Source organism: Ursus arctos, unplaced genomic scaffold (genome assembly GCF_023065955.2).
Source record: "Ursus arctos isolate Adak ecotype North America unplaced genomic scaffold, UrsArc2.0 scaffold_34, whole genome shotgun sequence".
Taxonomy (NCBI): Eukaryota; Metazoa; Chordata; class Mammalia; order Carnivora; family Ursidae; genus Ursus; species Ursus arctos.
In genome coordinates, this window is record NW_026623030.1 from 6,554,684 (window position 1) to 6,580,298 (window position 25,615).

Here is a 25,615-nt window from a genome sequence, read left to right on the forward strand (position 1 = left end):
AGAACAGTAGTACGCGGATCGTAGAGTGTGACCCACTTCCCCATACCAGAAGCAGACACTGTTTAATCAGTCATGGCATTTTTGCTGCTAAATTTATAAGCAGCTTCAGAGATCTCAGCTGTGCTTCAGGCAGCCACTACCAATTATTTGTGGAGTTGGCACGTGAAGTTGAACCTGTTTGTCTTCTTTGCAGTGGGCGTCCACGGTGCCTGGAGCATAGGATGTGTGGGGGCGTGGTGGAGAATGAGACAGGCTAGAAAGGTATGTTGACTGGGACCAGGTTACGAAGGACATTTTTGTGCCGACTGTTGAGTTTGTATTTATAGCCTGTATAGGCAATGGAGAGCATATAGGGCTTTGAAGCAGGAAAATGATGTCAGCAGATTACTCTTTTTGGAAAGAGGACTCTGGGAGTTCTGTAGAAGGTGGATTGAATTGGGTAAAAACAAGGGCAGAGATACCAGTAGGCATTTCATACTATCATGAGATCTGAGTAGCCTTTAAGTTGCCTAACCAGTTGGGAGTATTATGGCTCCTCAGATAGGAGATGATGGAGGTCTGAACAAGGGCAGTAGAAATGGGGAGAGAGAGTCAGATTGAGAATAATCTAGGAAATAGTACAGGACATGGCCCTTAGTTTTTGGTATGAGGATGAGAAAGAGGAAGGAATCCTGGAAGGCTCTCAGACTTCCCACCTGGGTGCCTGCCTGCTGGGAAGGCAGGAGAGGCAGCATAGGGTGGGAAGATGATGACTTATACTTGTTAGAAATTAAATTGTCCTGGAAAAAATATTTTTCCAGTGGAGTCATATTTATTCCTACCGAGTTCCTTTGCTCTTCCAGAAGGTTGCAGATCAGCTGTTGAATGTCACATGGTAACATGGATATAAGATATAAGGGTAGGCAGCAGAAGGTGTGGTTTTAATTTTCAGCTCTGACGCTTGTTATTGTAACATGTTTGGGTAAGTGAATATGGGTGGCAGTTGTGGTGCTATAACTAAAGGCTCTTATGTTTAGGGGTAGAAGTACCTGAGATACCTCTCTGGCAGGGTTTCTGTTGGCTAGGATGGTCTCAGTCATGATCAGATACCAAAGTGGGAGAGGAGATTCTAAGGATAATAACACAGTTATGCTTATGAAATGCATGAAAACCAGAATTCTTCATTTGATAGGAAATACAAAAATGTTTGGTATTGGCACTTGCTGCTAGACCTCTTCATATGATTTGGATTGGGGAAGTTCCCCCTCGAAGTTCTCCTTATTCTTGAATAAAGTGATAGAGTGCTGTGATCTCAGTGTATTTTTGAGGTCTCATGAAATTTAAGCAATTAATGTTTGAATTAATATCACTAAGGAAAAAATTTAATCCAAATCCACACTGTTTACAAAAGAATCACAACTTCCATCATCCTGTCCTCTGACACAGGAGTGTCAGGAATGTGGCTTCTGCATTGTCACTCCCTTCTGTTCCCAAGGCAGACATTGCTAAATGGTCACGGGTGCCTCCCACCCCATACTTGCCCTCACAGCTCTTTTGAGGATAGTATCCTAGACTGTCACTACCATTCAGTTTGAACTGGCACAAGAGATGAAACCTTTTTGCTATACAAGTCTTGAGCTTTGCCAAATTACATAAAAGAGACAAAGATAATATTTGTATTGAAATTTTATGCTGAAATTATTTTTTAGTGCAAAATACTTGATATTTAATGATATTTGCTCTGTGAGATGATATAAAGTTTAGTTAATTAAGGTTCCTGAATAGGAAGGGAAAAAGAACACTAATAATTAAGAAAACATATTTTTTAAAGTTTTATTTATTTATCTCTGCACCCCCTGTGGGGCTCAAACTCACAACCGCAAGATCAAGTCACATGCTTCTGTGATGGAGCCAGTGGGGCACCCCAAGAAAACATATTTTTTAAAACTTTAATTTCACAACAAGATCAGTTATAAATTGTCCACTCTAGTACCATGAAATAGGTTGGGAGGGTTTGGGGTCTGGGCCAAACTTACTCCTAGATTGGGGGTGGCCATGATGGTGGTGAGACCTACCCTCATGGAAGTATGAAAATCAGGGGTGTTCGGTGTAGCAGCCAGGCCCCAAGAGAGCCAGAAAGGGCAGACAGTGGCTACAGGTAAGAGCCAGTAGTGGTCTGTGCTGGGGAAGTCTGATAGTTGGTTTTAGCCACTGATAGGAGGTCCAAGGGCTAGACTCTAGTCCTTAGGAAAGTGACTGGCAATAATAAGCCATGGTTTTGGGGGTGCCTGGGTGACTCAGTTGGTTAAGGGTCCGAGTCTTGATTTTGGCTCAGGTCATGATATCAAGGTTGTGAGATTGATTCCCCTGCATTGGGCTCTGTGCTGCTGGGCTTAGAGCCTGCTTGGGATTCTCTCCCTCTCCCTCTGAACTCCCCCCCCCCCCCAATTGAATCCACTTTTTACCAGCTCTTCCAAAAAATGTGATGTCTTTATGCCTCTACACTTCTTTAAAATAATAAGACTGTGGCCCAAATCCTACAAAATGTGATTAAATGTATTGTTCATATTGATTAGTCAGGGATTCTTTGTCCTATTAAGAGGGCATAAAACTCATATAGCATATTTTTTTTCTTTACCCACATTTATTAGTCATGAGCAGTGGACAAGTAAACCAAAATGGTACTTAGAAAGTTTGTTTTTAGGGGCACCTAGGTGGCTCTGTTGGTTAAGCATCTGCCTTCAACTCATGTCATAATCCCAGGGTCCTGGGATCGAGTCCCGCCTTGGGCTCCCTTTCCCTTTGCCCTCTCCACCCCCCCCCACTTATGCTCTCTCTCTCTCTTACTCTCTCTCAAAGAAATTAAAAATTTTAAAAAAGAAAGTTTGTTTTTAATATCCCCCAACTTCCCCACTAGTGCTGACCCTGTGCTTCACTTTTGGGCATCCATTGCTTCCTGGGAGAATGTAGGACAGCTGGGTGGGTCAGCAGCCTGGGCACCTGTCGCAGTTCTTTGACCTGCAGGGAATCATTTACTCTCTAGGGCTTGAGCATCCTCAGCTGTAAAAATGAAGGTTTTACACCAGCATTAAAATATACAGAGTAAGTATTAATTATAAGTATTAATGAGATTTTTCATTAATTTTCTTAGAGTTTATTTTTTTATTTTTATTTTTTTAAAAGATTTTAAGTATTTATTTGACAGAGGAACAGCCAGCGAGAGAGGGACCACAAGCAGGGGGAGCGGGAGAGGAAGAAGCAGGCTCCCAGCAGAGGAGTCTGATGCGGGGCTCGATCCCAGAACACCAGGATCACACCCTGAGCCGAAGGCAGACGCTTAACGACTGCGCCACCCAGGCGCCCCAGTTTTCTTAGAGTTTAAAAGAGCACTGTGGGGGTTGGTTTGAATGGCATGTTGTTTCTAGAAATGTTCGGGGTAGTTTGGATGGATGCCTTTTGTCTTTAAAACGTTTTGGCAGAGGTGCTTGGAATAGTTCCACTTGGTGTATTGTAAAAATAGAAATGAAGTTTTCAACCAGAGATGTTCAGGGTAGGGAGATGCAAAATTAGAATAACCAGAATCATTCTTAGAGTGCTGTCAGTTTTGGAGGGAGCACTTAGGAAGTAAGATAAGACCCTCAAGGGTGTGCGCTGGCGGTAAAAGGTGACCACTAAACTATCTGAGACAGGGAGGAGGGAGGTGGTGAGAGGGCGAGGGGAGAACAGGGAAGGGTGAGGACTGGGATGCCTCCCTGTGAGTCTCGTATCTTCAGGAAAGTTTAACAAATTTATGGAAGGTCAGCTGCATTCTCTTCAGGTTGACACTGCGTGCAGACACAGGAGACCCCTAGAACTTACAGATATTGGGTGGTGGGCTTTGCACCTACAGGCCAAGTCATGGGGGAGGGCTACGTTAAATTATACGTAGGTATCTAAGGGGCCAAGTGATCTGGTGACTTATAGCTTTTGGGTTTGGAAGACAAGGGTCTTTTGGCTTATTTTATCCTTGGAGAGAAGGCTCAAAGTCTTAAATGGTAATAGAGCTAATATTAAGTGCTGACAAGCAGTGAGATAAGCAGTTTTCTTGTATTATTACTTTCGATCCTCACAATGATTCTATGAGATAGGTACTCTTCTTTTTTGAACATTATTTTTATTTATTTATTTATTTTTAAAGATTTTATTTATTTATTTGACAGAAAGAGAGAGAGCACAAGCAGGCAGAGGCAGAGGGAGAAGCAGACTCCTCACTGAACAGAAAGCCCCACTCGGGACTCAGTCCCAGGACCCTGGGATCATGACCTGAGCCGAAAGCAGACACTTCACTGACTGAGCCACCCAGGCGCCTCATAAAGATTATTTATTTATTTGAGAGAGAGAGCATATGAGAGAGAGAGAGAGAGAGAGCACACGAGCGAGAGAGAGAGCACAAGGAGGGGGAGGGGCGGAAGGGGAGGGCAAAGCAGGCTCCCCATTGCTCAGGGAGCCCAGCAACTCAGGGCTAGATCCCAGGACCCTGGTATCATGACCTGAGCCAAAGGCAGATGCTTAACTGACTGAGCTACCCAGGCACCGCAAGATAGGTGCTCTTCTTAGCCTCCGCCTTACAAATGGAAGACTGACGTGTAGAGGCCTTAAATTTAGCCAGCAACCTTCCTGGGATTCAAGCCACAGGAGTCTGGCCTGGATCCCTTGCTCTTAACCACTGTGTTCTGTTGCCTTGTGCTCGTGGGTGAGTTCTTACTCTGGGATATTCTGCATGGGATTAGACCGTACATAGGGTAGCCTGGGGTTGTGTTTGGGATGGTGAGAGCATGTCATATTGCTTTGACCTTTTCATGGTCTGCGTATTCACGTCCTGTAACAAATCACCACTACTGTTGTGGCTTAAAACAACACAAAATTATTATCTTAAAGTTCTGGTGGTTAGAAGTCTGAAAATGGGTCTTGTGGGCTAAAATCAATGTATTTTCAGGGCTGTGTTCCTTCTGGATGCTGCAGGGGAGAATCTGGTCCTTTCCTCTTCCAGCTTCTAGAGACTTTCCACATTCCTTGCCTTGTGTCCCCCTTCTTGCATTCACATGGCTCCAGAGTTTGCTTCCATCATCACAGCTCCTTCCTGGACTCTTCTGTGTCTGATAAAGCTCCTTGTGGTTATGTTGGTTCCGCCTGGATAATCCAGCATAATCTCCCCATCTCTAGAGCCTTAACTTAATCACAGCTGCAAAATCACTTCGCCATGTTAAGTAGTATATTCACAAGTTCTGCAGACTTTATAGTCTTTTTATTTATGATTTGATTGTAGAGATTGCCATTTCAGGCTTTCTTATTTTCAGTTTTGAGTAATAACTGATGAAACTTCACTTCCCACCACCCCAGCCTGAGCCATTGCTGAGCTCCAGCTATTTGACTGATGAGTGTCATCATTCTGGACACCATCACATAAGGAGTGGGGGGAAGGTATGTGTTAGGAACCAATGCAGAGAGGTATAATGTAAAAGGTAGTGGCTTTTAAAGGTCTTAATGAAGTGTAAAAATGAGTGGAATTTTATGATTCTTCATATGATTTAGCTACTTTTTCATTTCAAAATCGATACCTCTTTTACATAGTTGTAATCCTAGTAAACATATTTTGCTATGCTAGTTTTCCTTAGGACTCTGTTTTATCTATTATCTCTGTCTTTCCACAGGGTTAATAGTGGTAAGCTTAGCTACAATTTGCTGAGCCCCTTCCTGCAGGAGGCATCATGCAGAGCCCTTCAAAACATTTTGTTTTTCATCTGATTTTCACATAAGCCTCATGAGGTAGATATCATTCCCTTTTTTTGTAGATGAGAAAGTGGGAAACTCTGGGAAGCATTTTACTTTAAAGTCACACCAAACAATTAGTTAAGTCTGGAAGTGAGATTCGAAACTAGGACTGCGCAAGTCTAAGGGCTTGCTCTTGCTCTCCTGCTTCACTGCCTTCTCAGGGCAACCAAGGGAAAGGCTTATTTAAATTCTTGGTTAAACATCAACAGTGTGAAGAAGAAAATACCTTAGCACAGGGCTGTTGTGGCAGTGGAACATTAAATTTTATTTCATTCCTCCTGACAGGCAGGCCAAGAAGAGGAACTTGAGCACACAGTCTTTGTTTGGTTAGCAAGTATACCAGTTTTCTCCCATGTCTAAATCCTAAATTCCTGTTAATCTTTGAGCAGCTTTACTGTGAAATGCTATGGCATAGAGGATGCTGATTTGATCCTTTAACAACCAAAGTAGAAGTGTCCTTTATACGGCTGTTTCTTGTGTCAAACGTATAACATTTTTTTTTTCGGTAAAAATGTAACATGGCAAAAATGATTTTGTTGGGGAGATGGGTGTAAGCTAATGAAGGCAAAGTTTCAGTGCCCTAACTTTTGACACTGAAACATCTGGTCATGGATTCTGAGCCCTCAGTGGCCACAATGTTTAAGAAACCCAGGTGTGATTAGGCTGCAGGGATTATTTTATTGCTAAATTTTGACCTGTTTAAAATTGTACTCTCTTTCCCTAGTATTCATATAAAAGCTGTCCAAAAAGTGGATCTAATATATACTTGTCTCTTGTAGAGTGCTGGAGCTCTTTTTTAAAAGTTATGTATGTATGTATGTATGTAATCTCTACCCCCAACGTGGGGCTCAGACTCACGACCCTGAGATCAAGAGTCACACACTCTTCTGACTGAGCCAGCTGGGTGCCCCCAGAGTATTAGAGTTCTTAAACTTACGCTTGATTTTGATTGGTTTTGATGAAGTCTTTGAAAACACTGTTCCTGAAAACATGGGACTTGTTCAGGGTATCATTCTTTCTTTATCACCCTGCTCCACCCCCAGTCCAATCCATTAGCAAGTCCTGTCAATTCTGCTTTTTTTTTTTTTTTAAATTTTATTTATTATTTATTTGCCAGAGAGAGAGACAGCCAGTGAGAGAGGGAACACAGACAGGGGGAGTGGGAGAGGAAGAAGCAGGCTCCCAGCGAAGGAGCCTGATGCGGGGCTCGATCCCAGAAAGCCGGGATCACGCCCTGAGCTGAAGGCAGACGCTTAACGACTGAGCCACCAGGCGCCCCAATTCTGCTTCTGAATTATATCTTAATTCTCTACTTTTCTTCCTGGTCATTGCCACCCGCTGGGCAGGCTGCCCTCCATGTTTGCCCCCCACCCCCACCCTGTTGCTATCCAGGACAGTGGGGCTGTCTGCCCTCCATGTTTTCACCTTGACCGCAGAGCAGGGCCAACCTGGAAACGCACCTCGAATCAGCTCATGTCCTTTCTTAATATTAACGTCCAGTAGCTTCCTGTTGTACTAAACATCAAATCTAAACTCCTTACACTGTCCTGAAAGGCCTGTGTGATCTGCCCCTGCCTGTCTTTCCAAATGCATTTTATGCTACCAACCTACCCAACACTTCCAGAGCCTTACCACAGGCAGCCTCCTGGTTCTGGAACAGGTTCTTCCCTCAGCCCCGCAGTTAGCTGCTACCCAATCTCACGGTCTCTGTTTAAATGTCGTCTCAAGGAATCATGCCTGACTGTTCTAAATTGGATCGTTTCTGTTATTTTCTCTCTCGCTCCCTTTTCTGTCCTTAATAGCATTCATTACCAATTATAGTAAATTTTATTTGATTGCTTCTTTGGGTCTCTGTTCACTAAGATGTAAGCCCTAGGGAGCAAGAACTATGCGTAGCTTGTTTGCTGCTATATCACCAGTATTTTAGTATTTAGTAGGTGTTCAGCAAATATTTATTGAATGACTGAGGGGGCAGAGGCAAGCTGGCAGGGCAGGGTGTATCTCTTGAATGCTCAGCTCATGAAAAAATAACATACTTTCCCAGGGTCAGATGGACCCAGTCATTGCCTGCAGTTTGTCCACATGGGAAAAAATTGGAGAATAATTCTGAGAGCTGTTTATTTATTGTAAAGATTATAGGGGTTCCGGGTCTTCCTGGCAGGCATGTTTGCCTTCTGCTTATTCAGCTAATTTGAGTCATATTGACATGTGACTATGTGACAGACAATTCGGCCGTATGCTGAGGTTTCCACCACCTTAATTTTAAAGCAGTATTCATCCACATGAGCACCTTGTATTTTCCTGAAACTGCGCCTTAAGTTCCACCATAGTTGTGTGGTTCGTCAGATTCTGTGATTCCACTGAGGTGAGGCCATTTCAGATAGAGTGCTGTGTGAGACCTGACCCTGAACATCCGAGGTTATGAGTGGGTCTACCAAGATGTGTTCATTGAAATGCTCTCTCTGGTAACATTGAACAGACTTTTGAATGAAAGTGTCTGATTATCAACGTTTAGGATTTAAAATGTCTTCGTTATCTTAGTTGTGTTCTTTATGACATTTTACATTAGGAATAGTTTATTTTTAAAAGCCACTTTATTGTTTTATTTTTTAAGATTTTATTTATTTGTCAGAGAGAGAGAGAGAGCACACAAGCAGAGGGGATGGCAGGCAGATGGAGAGGGAGAAGCAGGCTCCCGGCTGAGCAAGGAGCCTGATGCGGGACTCAATCCCAGGACCCTGGGATCGTGACCTGAGCCGAAGGCAGACGCTTAACTGACTGAGGGACCCAGGCATGCCTTAAAGCCATTTTATATCAGTTTATAGGAAGACTGGTTTTCATGTTTCCTAGGACATGAGGGAACTTGTCCAGTAAATCTCAAGAGCAGATCGGGTATTTCAGAATGAGTTAAAAAGAAGGGCCTAAAAAACACAGCCTTGATTCTTCTAGCATTGTTAAAATGCCCATTCTTTTTGGGAAACACCGAGCTGAAGTTTTGGCTTGCTGTGCAAATCATCCTTCTTCCTAGTGTATAAGTATGTTAATAATACGGGAATATTTTGAAATTTAATGTTTAAATATCATTCCAAATATTTCCTTTTATTTTACATTGTCAGATAGTTAATCTAGCCTCTTAATTAACAATCAGTAAAGTCGTTAGTCTTATTGAAAGAACTAATTCACCGCATTTAATAATCTGAAGCCTTGGTTAGGCCTACCATCGGCTTAGTTTACTCGACTTGTAGAAAGTGAAGTCATAGGATTCTAGGTTTTAGAGGGATTCCTTAGGTTTGGTTCTGGAAAGGTGGTTAACCTTTGAAGGACTCAAAAGTTGTCAAATGAAAATTTCTTGGTTGCTATATTGGCAGTTTCCAACTGCTAGATCAGGGAGTACATTTCCCCATTTCTCCAGAAACAGTATTATAATGGGTAGGCAGCTGCGGTAGCAGCTCTGTGGTCCCCTTCCCTAATCCCACCGGTCCGGGCAAGTGGGAATGGAGCGCAGGATAACAAAACCACACCAATGCTTGTAACAAGGGTCAGGATCCTTGGAGTCTACTCTTAGCTCTGTTATTTTATCCAAGTCATTTGACTTGTCAGGCTTAGATTACTCATCTGTAAAATGAATGGATTGGGCAAGATCATTTCCAAGGTTCCTTTAAGCTCTGCTGTCATGTAATTGGGATTTTCTGATTCCTGGGTTAGAGTCTGGGCAGGGATTTGGATGGCAGAGTAGTGTAGGTGATCAGGCACTTCATACTTAACCACATTTCCATAGTTGCATGATTTAGTCACCAGATCCGATTGAATAACCAGAAGCGGTGGTGCACACACACAAAAATTTTTGGTACTCTTTATAGGAAAACATTTTCAGTTTTATAATAGAGGTCATTGAAAAAACCTTATTTCATAGGACTTGTGTTGTTTTGACATCACTCTGTTATTCTTTTGAGTACTTCATTACTTTCTGGTCAGAGAGATGTTCTGGCTTATCTTGTAATTTCACATCTTGGTAGGACCCACTCATAACCTCGTCTGTTCAGGGTTAGGCCTTACACAGCACACTGTCTGAAACGGCCTCACCTCTATCTGTCCCATCCATGGAGTCAGCCAATCCCCTGAGTACTGGTTCCTTTGAGGGGGAATGGGCTAGGTGTGCTCTTGCAAAATGGGATGCTATTACTTCTCCCTCTTTTGGAGGAAGAGCTAGGAAATATATATATATATATTTATTTATATAATATTTATATATTATTTATATATAATATTATATATTATTTATATATATAAATATAAATATTATATAAATATATATTTATATTTATTTATTTATGAAATTAGATAATACCCCTAATTGCAGTTCATTACCACAGGGCTCTTCCTCTCCTTCCCACATGTTAGGTTTGTATGGTCTTTCTCTCTCAGTTCATGATTCCCATACAAAACAGTTTCAAAATTTTTTTACCAACTTTACTACCAACAACAAACCTACCACTTTCTTTGCAGTTCTCTTTACCTTGAGAATTATTATACCGAAGATGTACATCCATGTACTCTCAGAGAGGTTACTCTCTGTTATTATTGTCTTAACACTGTATTTTCCCCTCCCTCCCTCCCTCCCTGCCTCCTTCCCTCCTTCTCTTCCACAGAGTAGACACTCTAAATGTTTGTTGACAGGTAGTCTGTGCCCTTCTTTGAACTGCTCCTGTTCACAGTGCTTTCCTAGGTTAAGCGGATCACCCTCTCTATAGGAGTCATAGGATAATTAAGCTACCAAAAGCACTACCGTTCTGAGCAGGCATATATATATAAATAAAAATATATGATATAAAACTATAATACATAGTTTCATTTATGAATACATAAATATATAAATAATAATTATGTATTTATCAAACCATAGTATGAAAAACCTTTATATATTAAACTCATTTTATCTCTGTGTTCATGTAATCTTAATTATTTATTGCCCATATATAATTTTTAATCCACAGAACCCACGGTCCCATGTTTTCTGGTCTCAGTTTCAGCCAGTATTTCACATTAGGTCATTAGAAATTGTGGATTTCAATTTTTTCATTTTAAGAGTTGGGAGGCACGTAAATACATTGGGGGTTTGGTTTTTTTTTGTGGTATCATCATAAACTCTAAGGTGTATGAATACTCACTAAGCATTAAAGAAAACACAGACTGCTGGAACAACCACTGTGGGCTAGGGCTAGGTGTGGAAGTCAGAGGCTGGAGAGAAGCAGCAGTTAGGAGGAAGGAGAGTGTTGGTGGAGGGAAGGAGGTAGAGGTTAATGTATGTTTGAACTGAGGACAGTGATATTTAAGAAGTGTGAACTGGGCAAATTAAGTTGTTTACTACCCAATATAAATATGTAACCTATTTTTTTTTGTTAAAACTGCTAATAAGTGATCTTTAAAATAGCTCTTTTTCTATTTAAAAATTATATTTTATTCATCCAAATTGACAGAAATATATAATTGTACATGTTCCTTGCTATTTTTCAGTGATGAAGAGAAAATACTGATGTTGGTACAGCCAAATATTGTTCAATTATAGTTATTCTTTAGGTGATCCTCTATTGGAAAAATTACTAAATTAATGTGGTTTTGTCTGATCATGTATCAAAGAAAAACAGCCATCATATATTAAAGAAAGTATTAGTTTGAGACATTTATGCTTTCATTGAAATGATCACTGCACTTTTAAACTGGAATATATATTTGGAGAAAAGCCCAAGAGTCTTTTAAAGATTTTTTGAAGGTTTTTTAGAGTATTTTGAAAGGTACCTTTTAAATACCTTTAAAGTATTTTAGGATATTTTAAAAGAAAGTAAGACTTCAATAAAAATATTTTTATTTAACTTTCATTAACTTGTATATATGCATATTAAATATGTGTGTGTGTGTTATAGGTCTTATTACAATTGAGTATATTCTTCCCATCTTCCTACTTAGTATTTTCTTATGGGCCTATTTAAACAAATCTCTAGGCAGGACCGTCTAGAATATTGGTCATTCTAGCACCTTCTATTTGCATAGATTTTCATAGGTATAATGAAGCCATGCCAGAGTAGCTCAAATATTTTTATCAGTGATAAAAAAAGCTAAAATCCTTTGGAAGTAACTTTTTGTATTTTTATTACAGGTAAATTGGGATATTCACATTGTACAGAAACAGAGGTAAGAGAAATACTCAAATATTTATTAGTAAAGTAGCTTTGCAGCTCTTTAGATTAACTTAAGTATTGAACTATATCTCATGGGTTTTTGGTCTTCTGACAAGGATATGTTGAAAGCAGGTATATATCTTTTACATTTAAAAAGAGTAAAATATGAAGAAAAATCGGTTATCTTGCCCATATAAATATATTTTTTAAAGATTTTATCTTTAAGTCATTTCCACACCCACGGTGGGGCTCAAACTCACAACCCTGAGATCAAGAGTTGCATGCCCCACTGACTGAACCAGCCATGCGCCCCTCTTGCCCATATTTTTAAAATGCTAGTGTGTGTTAAAAAGATTGGCTTAATCATGGCTTTAAAACTTTCCCATGTTGTTATGTATGAAATTGAGATACTAAGATTCAGAGCCCTTAATAAGAAATAGTTTAAGTTCGTTTTTTTTCATAATCCAGTCTAATGTGTCATAATAAATAAATCATTTAAATATGTTGAGCTCCTGTAGAGCTGCCTTGGTGTAGGAAAAAAAATAGGGTCTTGGAAACAATATTTCAGTAAGATTAATAATGAATCAAATAGTTTGTTATTTGTATAAGCAGGTTTAGTACTCTTTAATAATTTAGTTCAAAATCCTGGTTGTGAACTTTAAGGAATTTCCACATGATTCCTGTGGGAGTTTCCTTGCAGGAGTTTCAAGAGTAGCACTGAAATATGAGGGGAGCATCCATGAAGTATGTGTGTCTGGTGTTCTTTTCAGCAACTGTTGCATCATCTTTACATTAGGAGTCTTGGGTCTTTGTTAATGGCAATGCCTAAATAAAGAATTTAAGAAGTTATTTTTCTATTATGATAATATGTCTACATGTTGATGTAGATTTTAGTAAATTTCAACTGTTATTTTAAATAAAATGCAAGCTTCCTAAGGGATTGTATTGTATAATAAAGAAGCAAAAATAATTTGTTCCTTTTTGCATTCAGAAATTATGCAATTCATTTTTGTATTTTCAACTTTGGAAGTAGAGATAATTTTTTTTCCAAATTAGCTCTAAAAATAGGCAAGAACTTAATTTTTTTAAAAGTAGAACTTAATATTTCTATGTTGTGAGAATTTTTGATGTCCTGTTCAATGTAATATAAAGGAGTGGGATTTGATTTGAGTCAGAAAATATAACTTCTGTCTGTGGTTTCTGGTGTGCGTTTTTCTGGCTATGTAATTTTGAGTGGTAATTTTTTCTCCTGCTCTCCTAGACCTTTGGCTTTCTTATCTGTAAAACCTTAATCATAATTCCTGTTGACCTCATGGGTTATGAAATTTTAAAGAGCAAATAAATACATGTGAAAATGTTATACAAACCCTGAGGACACTTTTCTCTATATATATTAGAATGACTAAGTCTCTTATTCTGTCTTACGTTGTATCACCATAAAATCAGCATGGTTGTAGCATTTCGTTTAGTACTCACTTGGTATAGGAAAGTCACTCATTTTATCTCCGTAATCTCCTAGTTAGTAGCCCTTATTCTTTGACCTATACCTTGGGTAACCAAAAGAATTGGAATCTGAACAGAACCTCCTTTCAGGATTTTTTTTTTTTTTAAGATTTTATTTATTTATTTGACAGGAGAGAGAGAGCACAAGCAGGGGGAGCAGCAGAGGGGGAGGGGCAAGCAGGGAGCCCGATGCAGGGCTCTATCCCAGGACTCTGGGATCATGACCTGGGCTGAAGGCAGACACTTAACTGGCTGAGCCATCCAGGCGCCCCTCCTTTCAGGATTTTTTAAAGTAACTATTTGATGAGGGAAAATCACAAGGAAATAAAAAGTTCAATCCGATTAGCTAACAGCTCGGAGTATTTTCTAGGGGTAGCCAGTGGTTAGAGACTGAAATTGTGGATGGTGATTTATCTGTATTGTTTGGATTTTTGTTTTAAATGAGAACTTCTCTGTGTATTACTTTGTTAATTAAAATAATAAAAAGGAGGGGCAGTAGACGTTATGGGAACTACTTTTTCAAGAAGTTTAGTAACTTGAGAGAAAGAGGAGACAGCTTAAGTAGAAAGTTTTGTGTTTTAGGGAAGAGGTACCTTCGGAGGGGTGCGGATGGCAGTGGTAAGGAAGCGAGAGAGTGAGGTTGGAGTCCAAGTTAGAGAGTGTGGGTTTGCTGAAATCAGACGTAGGACTACCTCTGGCTTGACTAGAGCAGTGGTTTTCCAAGTGTGGTAGGAGGGCTCGGGGGGGTTCCTGACACCCTTTCAAGGTCAGGCTATTTTTGAAGTAATACTAAGACATTATCTGCCTTTCTACTTTCATTCTCTTGAGGGTACAGTGGTGTTTTCCTTGGCTACATGACTGTGTAACTATAAATGTCATAGCAGACCTCAGAAGCAGATATAAGATCTAGCCGGCTTTTATTAAGCATGACCTTCAGGAGTTTTACAAAAATGTAAAACAGTATCACTCTTCTTGGTTTTTTTTGCTTTTGTTTTTAAAAATAGAGGTTTCTTTCCCATAAAAATGTTACTTCTATTAACATATTTAATATTTTAAATGATTTAATTAAAGTGATTTGATTTAAAAATTTCTCAGTTTAATTTCTAATACAGGAGATGTCGATAGATTATGGTTCACATGCATAAAAATTCCTTGGACTCCTTAGTAATTTTTAGTGTAAAAGGGTCCTAAAACCACAAGTCTGAGAGCTGTTGGGCTGGGGTGTGGTTAGCATGGGTATTTATGCCTGAGAAACAGAATTGAGGGCTTAGTGCAGTAAAACCACAGTCCTGAGGAAGACAGTGGGAAGTTGAGGGAATCTTTGATAATAAGGATTTAAGCCGGTCTTTTCTGTCAGTAAGACAACAGGGTCATTTCCGAGAGTGAGGTGATCCTGGATCAGAAAGGTGATTGCTGGAGCCCCTTTTTTTGCCCTTCCATCATTCTTCTGTTGAGAAAGGAGGTGCTCATCAAGCTCTGGCATTAAATGCAGACCAAGAGAGGAGCTGCCCACAAGTTGTAGACGAGTGGAACTGTGAAGGGCCCTGGAGAAGATGGAGTAGCATGTTGCTTGCTCCATATTGTGGTGCAGGCCTCCACCCTGGGAGCTGGTGTGGTGGGTGTTTGTGCTTAGGCAGGGATTCTGGCTCCACCCTTCTCGGCCTCAAGATTCCTCATCTGAAAGGTAGGTTGTTGGAACTGCAGAGAGTTTGTTTGTTTGTTTTAAGATTTTATTTGTTAGAGAGAGAAAGAGCACAAGCAGGGGGAGTGGCAGACAGAGGGAGAAGTAGGCTCCCCACTGAGCAGGGAGCCCAATGCGGGGCTTGATCCCAGGATCCTGGGATCATGACCTGAGCTGAAGGCAGCCGCTTAACCGACTGAGCCACCCAGGCATCCCAAGTGGTTGCAGAGAGTTTAGCATAAAGCCTAGCTTAGTTAATATAGCTTATTATTCTAAGCTGGGAGGTGTCTAGTTTCTGGGATAGAGAAAGTTATCTTTTCAAGGAGCCTCAGGGTGACTGCTAGGGAAAGCAAAATCCCTTTCCTTTCGGGCCTTCAGGACCCTCCCTCACTGAGACGTATAACTTTGAGTGTTTAACTGTGTATTTTAATAGTTTTTGTAGAAATCATATTATGAATTATTTTCTAGTTTTACTTTAATTCTCTTTTTACTACTTTTCCTATATTCAGAAAAAGTAAACAAAATTATGAGTTTAGAGAAAACAAGGAGGCCATACATAGGCATTCAGTCAACTTTTATGTGGTCTTTTATCTCAAGACAGCTTAATGTTTCTAAAAGATCAAGTATTATACCTTATTTCTCACTGGAAAAAAACTTTTTTAAAGATTTATTTGAGAGAGAGAAAGAGCCCATGCTCGCATGCATGTGCGAATAGGGGGGAGGGGCAGAGGGCGAGACTCCCCAAGCAGACCCCATGGTGAGCAGAGTCCCATGTGGGACTCAGTCTCACGACCCCCAAGATCATGACCTGAGCCAAAACCGAGAGTCCCATGCTCAACTGACTGAGCTACCCAGGTGCCCCTGTTTGGAAAAATTTTTTAACTTATTCAATTAAAAGTATATTCTAGCATTTGAATTCATTAAGCAAAATCTTTCATATAATTTGTTTTGAAAGACATTGCAAAATTGTTTAATAGGCAATTTAATTTTTTTCTACATCTTTTACATTTTTTGAAGGTATAATTTACGTACAGTAAAATTTACCTTTTTCAGTTACAGTTCTTCCAGTTTTAACAGATATTCAGTTGTGTTAACCATCTCCACAATCAAGTTCTGTCACTCCCTAGACTCCTCCAGTGCCCCTTGGTGGTCGCTCCCTCACCTTCCTTCCCTCCTTCAGGCCCCTGTCTACCACTGATCTGTATTTTGTCCTTTCATTTTGAGAAGGGCATGTAATTTTAAACAGTGCATTACCCCTGCTTCTCCCTCTCCAGAAGTGCTCACAGCTCAGCCTGGTCATTTATAAACTCTTAAATTAAGACTGACCTGTACCTGTGGGTACTTGCCTGTCAAACAGGCAGTTCTGGTCCACAACTTGGGGGAGCTTTTACCCTCATTTTACAAGTTTTTCCTACTGCCATTATCTAAATAATTTAGTGGGTTATACTTTTATATTCGAAGAAAATTGCCAAGCTCTTAAAAATGTTATAACATAAAGGATTTGAATTTTTAAGTATTTTAATTGAGACATTTTCATTGTTGTAAATTTTCAGCTTTCCAAATTTCATCACGTTCCTGTTTTCTATTAACCACCACTAATTATGAAGCACTGAGGCCCTTGCCCTTTAGCAGGAAAGGTTAAATAAATAACTAGAACAATCCTTTTCCCTTGGTATATGAGCTCTGTTTTAAGTGGAATGGGTAAAGCATTACATAAAGTTAAATTAACTATTGTCAATACTTTAACCTTGATAAAGCTAGTTTATAAAAATCGTAGCATAGCAGAAAAATGTAACCTTTACTGACGGAAACTTTGAAAGATTCATGCTCACGTCTTAGGAATAGAGTTCATATATACTGTATATAAATACTGTTTCATTCCCACGTGCATCTTTAAAAAATACTTCAGAGCTAAGTATATGCTGAATACTTTATAGACATTAATTTAATCCTCATAGCAAACTTAGAAACAAATTCTAGAAACAGAGCTGAAGTATAGAGAGGTTATGTAACTTGCTCAGGGCCGTATAGCCAGCATGTTGCAGAACCACTTCCCTTCACCTTTCATTTGTTTGTCTTTATTCAGCCTTTGTTTATCTGCAGTGTAAGGCATCTGCATAATGCTAAAAATTAGTTTAGTGCCCCGTTTGGGGCGGTGAAATGGCTGAGTGTCTCCTTATTCCGTATATATCTCTTCCCTGTGACTACAGTTCCCGGTATTGTGTCGCCAGGGACTGTGTTCCTGCTCAGTGTGAACTGCGCAAAGGAATGATTGCAGCCCCTGAACCTTCAACCCTGCCCCCATCCCCGTTGGTCAGATGAACATAGAGTTCTGTACTGTAGCAATTTGTGAAGTAGTTTGATTTTAACTTACTCAGAATGACTCAAGAGTTGTTCTATATATTTGAAGCTCCTGGGGAACCAGACCTAGAATTAGTCTGCTTTGTGGGGGAACCCAAAGACCTTGAGAACGAGCCAAGAAATACATCAGAGTTAGTGTCTTGGACTTACTCCATTCTGATTATATACAGTTTTTGACACAAACAGGATTATATGAAATTTTTTTTGTTTCCTGAGCAGTCTAAAATAAACTTCCAAAAGTAGTATGTGGGAGTTCGCTGCGTTAACACACTATAATGTTTAAAAATTCCCGTTTTGTGTTTAGCTAAATCAGCCCACTGACCTTTGATTTTACCTCTGGCTCATGCAGACTCGGTGGCAGTTGGATGAGTAATACCTCTTTTAATTGACATTTGGTATCCATTAGTTGATTTCAAAAGGAACTCAAAAATGTAACTTAAAGAGGGGCACCTCGGTGGCACAGCGGCTAAGCGTCTGCCTTCGGCTCAGGGCGTGATCCCGGCGTTCTGGGATCGAGCCCCATATCAGGCTCCTCTGCTATGAGCCTGCTTCTTCCTCTCCCACTCCCCCTGCTTGTGTTCCCTCTCCCGCTGGCTGTCTCTATCTCTGTCAAATGAATAAATAAAATCTTAAAAAAAAAAATGTAACTTGAAGAAGTGTATACAGTTGACTCTTGAACAACATGGGGTTAGTTGAAAATCCATGTGTAACTTTTGACTCCCCAAAAAGTTAACTACGGTTAACTGCTGTTGACCAAGAGCCTTACCAATAACATAAGCTTTTATGTCATGTGTATTATATACTATATTGTTATACTAAAGTAAGTTACAGAAAATGTTATTAAGAAAATCGTAAGAGAAAATACACATATAGTATTGTACTGTATTTCACTGAAAAAACAGTATAAGTGGGCCCATGCAGTTCAAACCCGTGTTATTAAAGGGTCAGCTGTAATATTTTAATGAAAATATTTGCATTTGTGCATAATTTTAGCTGCATAATGAGCCTGTTTAAATGATTGTGAAATTAGTATTTGATACCAAACTAATTAAATCTTAAAGCAGAAACAAAAAGACAATTACTGCTCTTTCAGCAGAAGGCTTTCTCTGATTTTAAACCTTACTTTAAGGTTTTATAAAAGGAATTGCATGACAAGAGGTTAAAATAATAGTATATGTTCTATGAAAGGATTAGAAGCATAGTCTCCATTAACTGCTGGTAACAGCTTTTTCTCCTTGGTCAACAGACCAAAAGAAATGGGAAGGACGCTCATATTCTGCTTCCTGTGCTTTAGGATTAGAAACCCAAACATGCCTGAATTTACATGGCTTTTTGGTTGACATTAACTTAAATGATTTGGAAATTGGTTTATGTGTCCTCAGAGTAAATTGTGTCTGCCTTTGAGTTGCTGCTTCTGAGTGTGAGTATTAGTAGAGGTTGGTAGTGAGTTATTAATGGTGTGATAAATAGATAATTTCACTTAGATTACATGTGTCATCTGACAGAGACTGGCACATTATGTTAGTTACTTGTTACATTTAAAATTCATTTCTCCCTCCCTCCTTGCTTCTCTCTTTCTCCCTGCCCTTTTCTCCGCTCTGACCTCTTTTCGTCTTTCTCATAACATTTATTATCAAGATGTCTTTCTGTGTTGTAGTCGTAGATGTCTTAAGTACAGGGCACATGGTTTGACCATTGTTCATTTGTATAGCTTTTACTTTATTTGAAGACCAGTAACAGTTATATATGTATGTCTGCTAAAGGATTTCCGAATAGCCCAAATTATCTGGGAGTAAACATAGTATTCTTGAAGGAGCAGAAAGTTTACCCTGCAGGTATCTGAAGCACCTCTATGTACTTAGAATAGAATAGAAAGTTTTCTTTTTTCTTTTTTTTTTTTTAAAGATTTTATTTATTTATTCGACAGAGATAGAGATAGCCAGCGAGAGAGGGAACACAAGCAGGGGGAGTGGGAGAGGAAGAAGCAGGCTCATAGCGGAGGAGCCTGATGTGGGGCTCGATCCCAGAACACCGGGATCACGCCCTGAGCCGAAGGCAGACACCCAACCGCTGTGCCACCCAGGCGCCCCAGAATAGAAAGTTTTCTTAATGATTCGCCTTATCAGGGAGTTGTATCAATATGCCTTAATGAAAAGTTTAAATATTTAGTAAAATCAGTATTTTTCAGCATAGACACTACAGTGTTGAAGGATCAAGGTGGGAAGGGGCTAGATTTTTTAATTACCTTTTTCAAAGTACCTTTCACCTTTGAAGAAATAATATATATTTGTTGTCAAAATTAGTACATCACAGAAAGATACCAGGAAGAAAGTAACAAACACTTTATATCCTACCACCTAGTGGTAATGGCTGTTTATTCTTTTAGACATTTCTTCCCATATTTACATAACAAAATTGTCTCACTCATTGAGCACCAATTGGGTGCTAGTCTCAGAGGTACATGTATCTTTGCATAAAAGGTACTTGGCTTCAAGGAATTAGCCAGACTGAGGGAAAGGGTTTAGATACATGGATGGAACTTTCCAGGCAGAAGGAAATCACAGTGAGAACTCTTAGGAGTTCGAACTTTTTGAAACTGACAGAACACCAGGATGTCTGAAGCAAAGAGAATGTGTGGGAGAGTTGTAGGACGTGTAGGGAGAGCAAGGTGGTGCTACGTCTTGTAGGTCATATTAAGGATTAGACATAGGTCCATTTTCTCTTCAAGAGAAGAAACATTTCTGTCCGAAATTTTCTTCTATTTCCTTTTTTTAAAGATTTTATTTATTTGCGAGAGAGCGAGAATGTGTGAGAGAGAGAGAGAACAGCAGGGAGGAGGGGTTGAGGGAGAAGCCGTCTCCCTGCTGAGCAGGGAGCCCGATGCAGGGCTCGATCCCAGGATCCTGGGATCATAACCTGAGCAGAAGGCAGACACTTAACCAACTGAGCCACCCAGGCATCCATGAAATTTTCTTCAATTTCCTAAGATCATTCTTCTTTTGATGTGCATTCTTCATTTGCTGTTTGCTTATATTCTTCTTTGGGGTAGTATTTATATATACATATTTCATCAGTTTATGACATTATTTCATTAAATTGTTATTGTAAGCACATAAGTGCTTTTGAATGCATGGGTTTGGGAACAAACCTTACAGACAAAATTTAAGCATAAGCATGTTTAAGATAAGCATATGGCTCACCTGGTAGGGGCAGAGTAGCTTGCCTACTCATGGCTATTAGTAGTCATGGAGATTGTCAGTATGATCTAGAGGGACTGGGGAGTGTGAGATAGAGGCTGATTAAGAGAGCTTCCGCTGTTCACTACGGTGTCTCTTGACATCATCCCTCAATCTAGTAGAGATTCTTAGTGTATTTGGCAGATAGAGTTTAAAGAAACTCCTTATCAGTAAAATTAGGTAGTTCACTGGTATTGTGATAATTCCCTAGTTTCTTTTGATGATGGTGCTTTCTTAATTTTTTGTGACAGCTTTGTCAAGGTATAATTCGCAGAAAACAAGTCAGCCATTTAAAGTGTGCAATTCATTGGTTTTTGGTATATTCACAGAATTATGTGACCATCACCACTCTTAACTCTAAAACATTTTGTCACCTCTGAAAGAAATCCAGTACCTTTAGCTATCATCCAGCATTCCCCAGTACTCCTACCACCACCCCAAAAAACAACTAATTTTCTTTCTATCTCTATAGATCAGCCTATTCTGGGTATTCCATGTAAGTGAATTATATAATATTTGGTCTTTTGTACCTGACTAACTTTAACTTAGCACAGTGTTTTCACAGTTCATCCATGTAATAGCATGTATCAATACTTCATTCCTTTTTACTGCTGAATATTCAGCTGTAAGGATATGCCATTATGGTGTACCATTCATTAGTTGATGGACATTTGAGTCTCTTGCACCTTTTGGCCGTTATGAGTAATGCTCCTTTAAACGTTCCTGTACAAGGTTTTGTGTGGACATAAGTTTTTATGTCTCTTGGATATATACCTAGGAATAGAATTGTTGGGTCAACTGATAACTCCATGTTTTAACTTTTGAGGAACTACCAAACTGTTTACCAAAGTAACTCCATTGTTTGACATTCCCACTAGCAGTATTTGGAGGTTTTCATTTCTCCACATCCTCACCAAAACCTGGTGTTTTTTTTTATAATAATTTTTTATTATATTATGTTAGTCACCATACAGTATATCCTTAGTTTTTGATGTAGTGTTCCATGATTCATTATTTGCGTATAACACCCAGTGCACCATGCAATACGTGCCCTCCTTAATACCCATCACCGGCCTATCCCAATCCCCCACCCCCCTCCTCTCTGAAGCCCTCAGTTTGTTTCCCAGAGTCCATAGTTTCTCGTGGTTCATTCCCCCTTCTGTTTACTCCCTCTTCATTCTTCCCTTCCTTCTCCTACCGATCTTCCTGCTATTTCTTATGTTCCATAAGTGAGTGAAACCATATGATAATTGTCTTTCTCTGCTTGACTTATTTCACTTAGCATTATCTCCTCCAGTCCCATCCATGTTGCTGCAAATGTTGGGTAATCGTTCTTTCTGATGGCTGAGTAATATACCATTGTCTATATGGACCACATCTTCTTAATCCAGTCATCTGTTGAAGGGCATCTCGGCTCCTTCCACGATTTAGCTATTGTGGACAATGCTGCTATGAACATTGGGGTGCATATGGTGCTTCTCTTCACTACGTCTGTATCTTTGGGGTAAATACCCAGTAGTGCAATTTCTGGGTCATAGGGGTAGCTCTATTTTTAACTTTTTGAGGGACGTCCACACAGTTTTCCAAAGTGACTGTACCAACTTGCATTCCCACCAACAGTGTAAGAGGGATCCCCTTTCTACACATCCTCTCCAACATTTGTTGTTTCTTGCCTTGTCAATTTTTGCCATTCTAACTGGCGTAAGGTGGTATCTCAGTGTGGTTTTGATTTGAATTTCCCTGATGGCTAATGATTTTGAACATTTCTTCGTGTGTCTGTTAGCCATTTGTATGTCTTCATTGGAAAAGTGTCTGTTCATATCTTCTGCCCATTTTTTGATTTATTTGTTTCTCGTGTATTGAGTTTGAGAAGTTCTTTGTAGATATTAGATACCAGTCTTTTATCTGTGGTGTCATTTGCAAATATCTTCTCCCATTCCGTGGGCTGCCTCTTAGTTTTTTTGACTGTTTCCTTGGCTGTGCAGAAGCTTTTTATCTTGATGAAATCCCACAAGTTCATTTTTTCTTTTGTTTCTCTTGCCTTTGGAGATGTGTCATGAAAAAAGTTGCTGTGGCTGACGTCGAAGAGGTTGTAGCCTATGTTCTCCTCTAGGATTTTGATGGATTCCTATCTCACATCGAGGTCTTTCATCCATTTGGAGTATATCTTTGTGTATGGTGTGAGAGAGTGGTCAAGTTTCATTCTTTTGCATATAGCTGTCCAGTTTTCCCAGCACCATTTATTGAAGAGACTGTCTTTTTTCCACTGGATGTTTTTTCCTGCTTTGTCAAAGATTAGTTGTCCAAAGAGCCGAGGGTCCATTTGTGGGCTCTCTGTTCTGTTCCATTGGTCTATGTGTCTGTTTTTGTGCCAGTACCATGCTGTCTTTGTGATCACAGCTTTGCAGTATAGCTTGAAATCTGGCAACGTGATGCCCCCAGCTTTGTTTTTCCTTTTCAACAATTCCTTGGCGATTCGGGGCCTTTTCTGGTTCCACACAAATTTAAGGGCTGTTTGTTCCAGCCCTTTGAAAAATGTCATTGGTATTTTGATCGGGATAGCATTGAAAGTGTAGATTGCTCTGGGTAGCATAGACATTTTAACTGTGTTTATTCTTCCTATCCATGAGCATGAAATATTTTTCCATCTTTTTGTGTCTTCTTCAATGTCTTTCAGGAGTGATCTGTAGTTTCTAGAATATAGATCCTTTACGTCTCTGGTTAATTCCGAGATAACGTATGATTTTTGGTACTATTGTAAATGGAATGGATTCCCTAATTTCTCTTTCTTCAGTCTCATTGTTCATGTATAGAAATGCAACTGATTTCTGAGCATTGATTTTTGTATCCCGCCACATTACTGAATTGCTCTGTAAGTTCTGGTAATTTGGGGGTGGAGTCTTTTGGGTTTTCCATATAGAGTATCATGTCATGTGCGAAGAGAGACAGTTTGATTTCTTCTTTGCCAATTTGGATACCTTTTATCCCTTTTTGTTGTCTGATTGCTGGTTGCAAGGGCTTCTAGTACTATGTTGAATAGTAATGGCAAGAGTGGACATCCTTGTCGTATCCCTGATCTTAAGGGAAAGGCTTTCAGCTTTTCCCCATTGAGAATGATATTTGCTGTAGGCTTTTCATAGATGGTTTTTATGAAATTGAGGAATGTACCCTCTATCCCTACAATCTGAGGAGTTTTAATTGGGAAAGGATGCTGTATTTTGTCAGATGCTTTTCCTGCATCAGTTGAGAGGATCATATGGTTCTTGACTCTTTTCTTGTTGATATGATCTATCACACTGATCGATTTGTGAATGTTGAACCACCCTTGCATCCCAGGGATGAATCCCACTTGGTCATGATGGATAATCCTTTTAATGTACTGTTGGATCCTATTAGCTAGGATCTTGTTGAGAATTTTGGCATCCATATTCATCAGGGATATTGGTCTGTAATTCTCCTTTTTGATGGGGTCTTTGCGTGTTTAGGGATCAAGATAATACTGGCCTCATAGAATGAATTTGGTAGTTTTCCTTCTGCTTCAGGAGAATAGGTATTATTTCTTTTTTGAATGTTTGGTAGAATTCCCCGGGGAATCTGTCAGGCCCTGGACTCTTGTTTTTGGGGAGGTTTTTGATCACTACCTCAATCTCTTCATAATTAATCGGTCTGTTTAAATAATCAGTTTCTTCCTGTTTCAGTCTTGGTAGTTTATATGTTTCCAGGAAGGCATCCATTTCTTCCAGGTTGTTTAATTTATTGGCATAAAGCTGTTGATAAAAGTTTCTAATGATCCTTCCTATTTTATTGGTGTTAGTCGTGGTCTCTCCCCTTTCATTCATAGTTTTATTAATTTGGGTCCTTTCTCTATTCTTTTGAATACATCTGGTCAGTGGCTTATTGATCTTATTTATTCTTTCAAAGAACCAGCTTCTAGTTCTGTTGATCTGCTCCACTATGCTCCTGGTTTCTAATTCATTGATTTTTGCTCTAATCTTGATCAACTGCCTTCTCGTGCGTGGGTTAGGCCTGTTCTCCTGTTCCAGCTCCAGCTTCTTGAGGTGAGAATATAAAAACTGCATTTTAGATTCTTTATTCTTTTGAGTGAGACTTGGATGGCTATGTATTTTCCCCTTAGTACTGCCTTTGCAGTGTCCCATAGGTTTTGGGCCAATGTGTTCTCATTTTCGTTGGTCTCCAAAAATTGTTTAATCTTCATCTTAATTTCCTGCTTTACCCAATCATTCTTGAGCGGATGGTTCTTAGTTCCCAAGTGTTTGAGTTTCTTCCAATTTTTTCCTTGTGATTGAGTTCCAGTTTCAAAGCATTGTGGTCTGAGAATATGCAGGGAATAATCTCAGCCTTTTGGTATCGGTTGAGACCTGTTTTGTGACCCAGTATATGGTCTATTCTGGAGAATGTTTCATGTGCATTTGGAAAGAATGAATGAATATTCTGTTGTTCTGGGTGTAGTGTTCTGTATATATCTATGAGGTCCATCTGGTCCAGTATGTCATTCAAAGCTCTTGTTTCTATGTTGATTTTCTGCTTAGGTGATCTGTCTGTTGCTGAGAGCGGAGTGTGAGGTCCCCTACTATTAACATATTATTATCTATATGTCTCTTTATTCTGGTTAAGAGTTGGCTTGTGTATCTAGCTGCTCCCCTGTTGGGGGCATAGACATTTATAATTGTCATATCCACTTGTTGGATACATCCTTTAAGAATAATATAGTGTCCTTCTGTATTTCTAACTACAGTCTTTAGTTTCAAATCTACTCTGTCTGATATGAGAATTGCTACCCCAGCTTTCTTTTGAGGTTCATTGGCATGAAAAATGGTTTTCCATCCGTTCACTTTTGGTCTGGATGT

At 39.5% G+C, this 25,615-nt stretch overlaps 1 protein-coding gene across 2 annotated transcripts in view; it reads left to right on the forward strand.

The window, feature by feature from the left end:
* The window catches only part of SPIRE1 (spire type actin nucleation factor 1), a 213,448-nt gene that overhangs the window by 12,667 nt on the left and 175,166 nt on the right, over window positions 1-25,615 (forward strand). For both annotated transcript variants that reach the window (XM_044379555.3, XM_026486304.4), the window contains exon 2: window positions 11,945-11,979. In XM_044379555.3, the coding sequence (XP_044235490.2) occupies window positions 11,945-11,979 (35 nt within the window). The remainder of the gene's footprint in view (window positions 1-11,944; window positions 11,980-25,615) is intronic.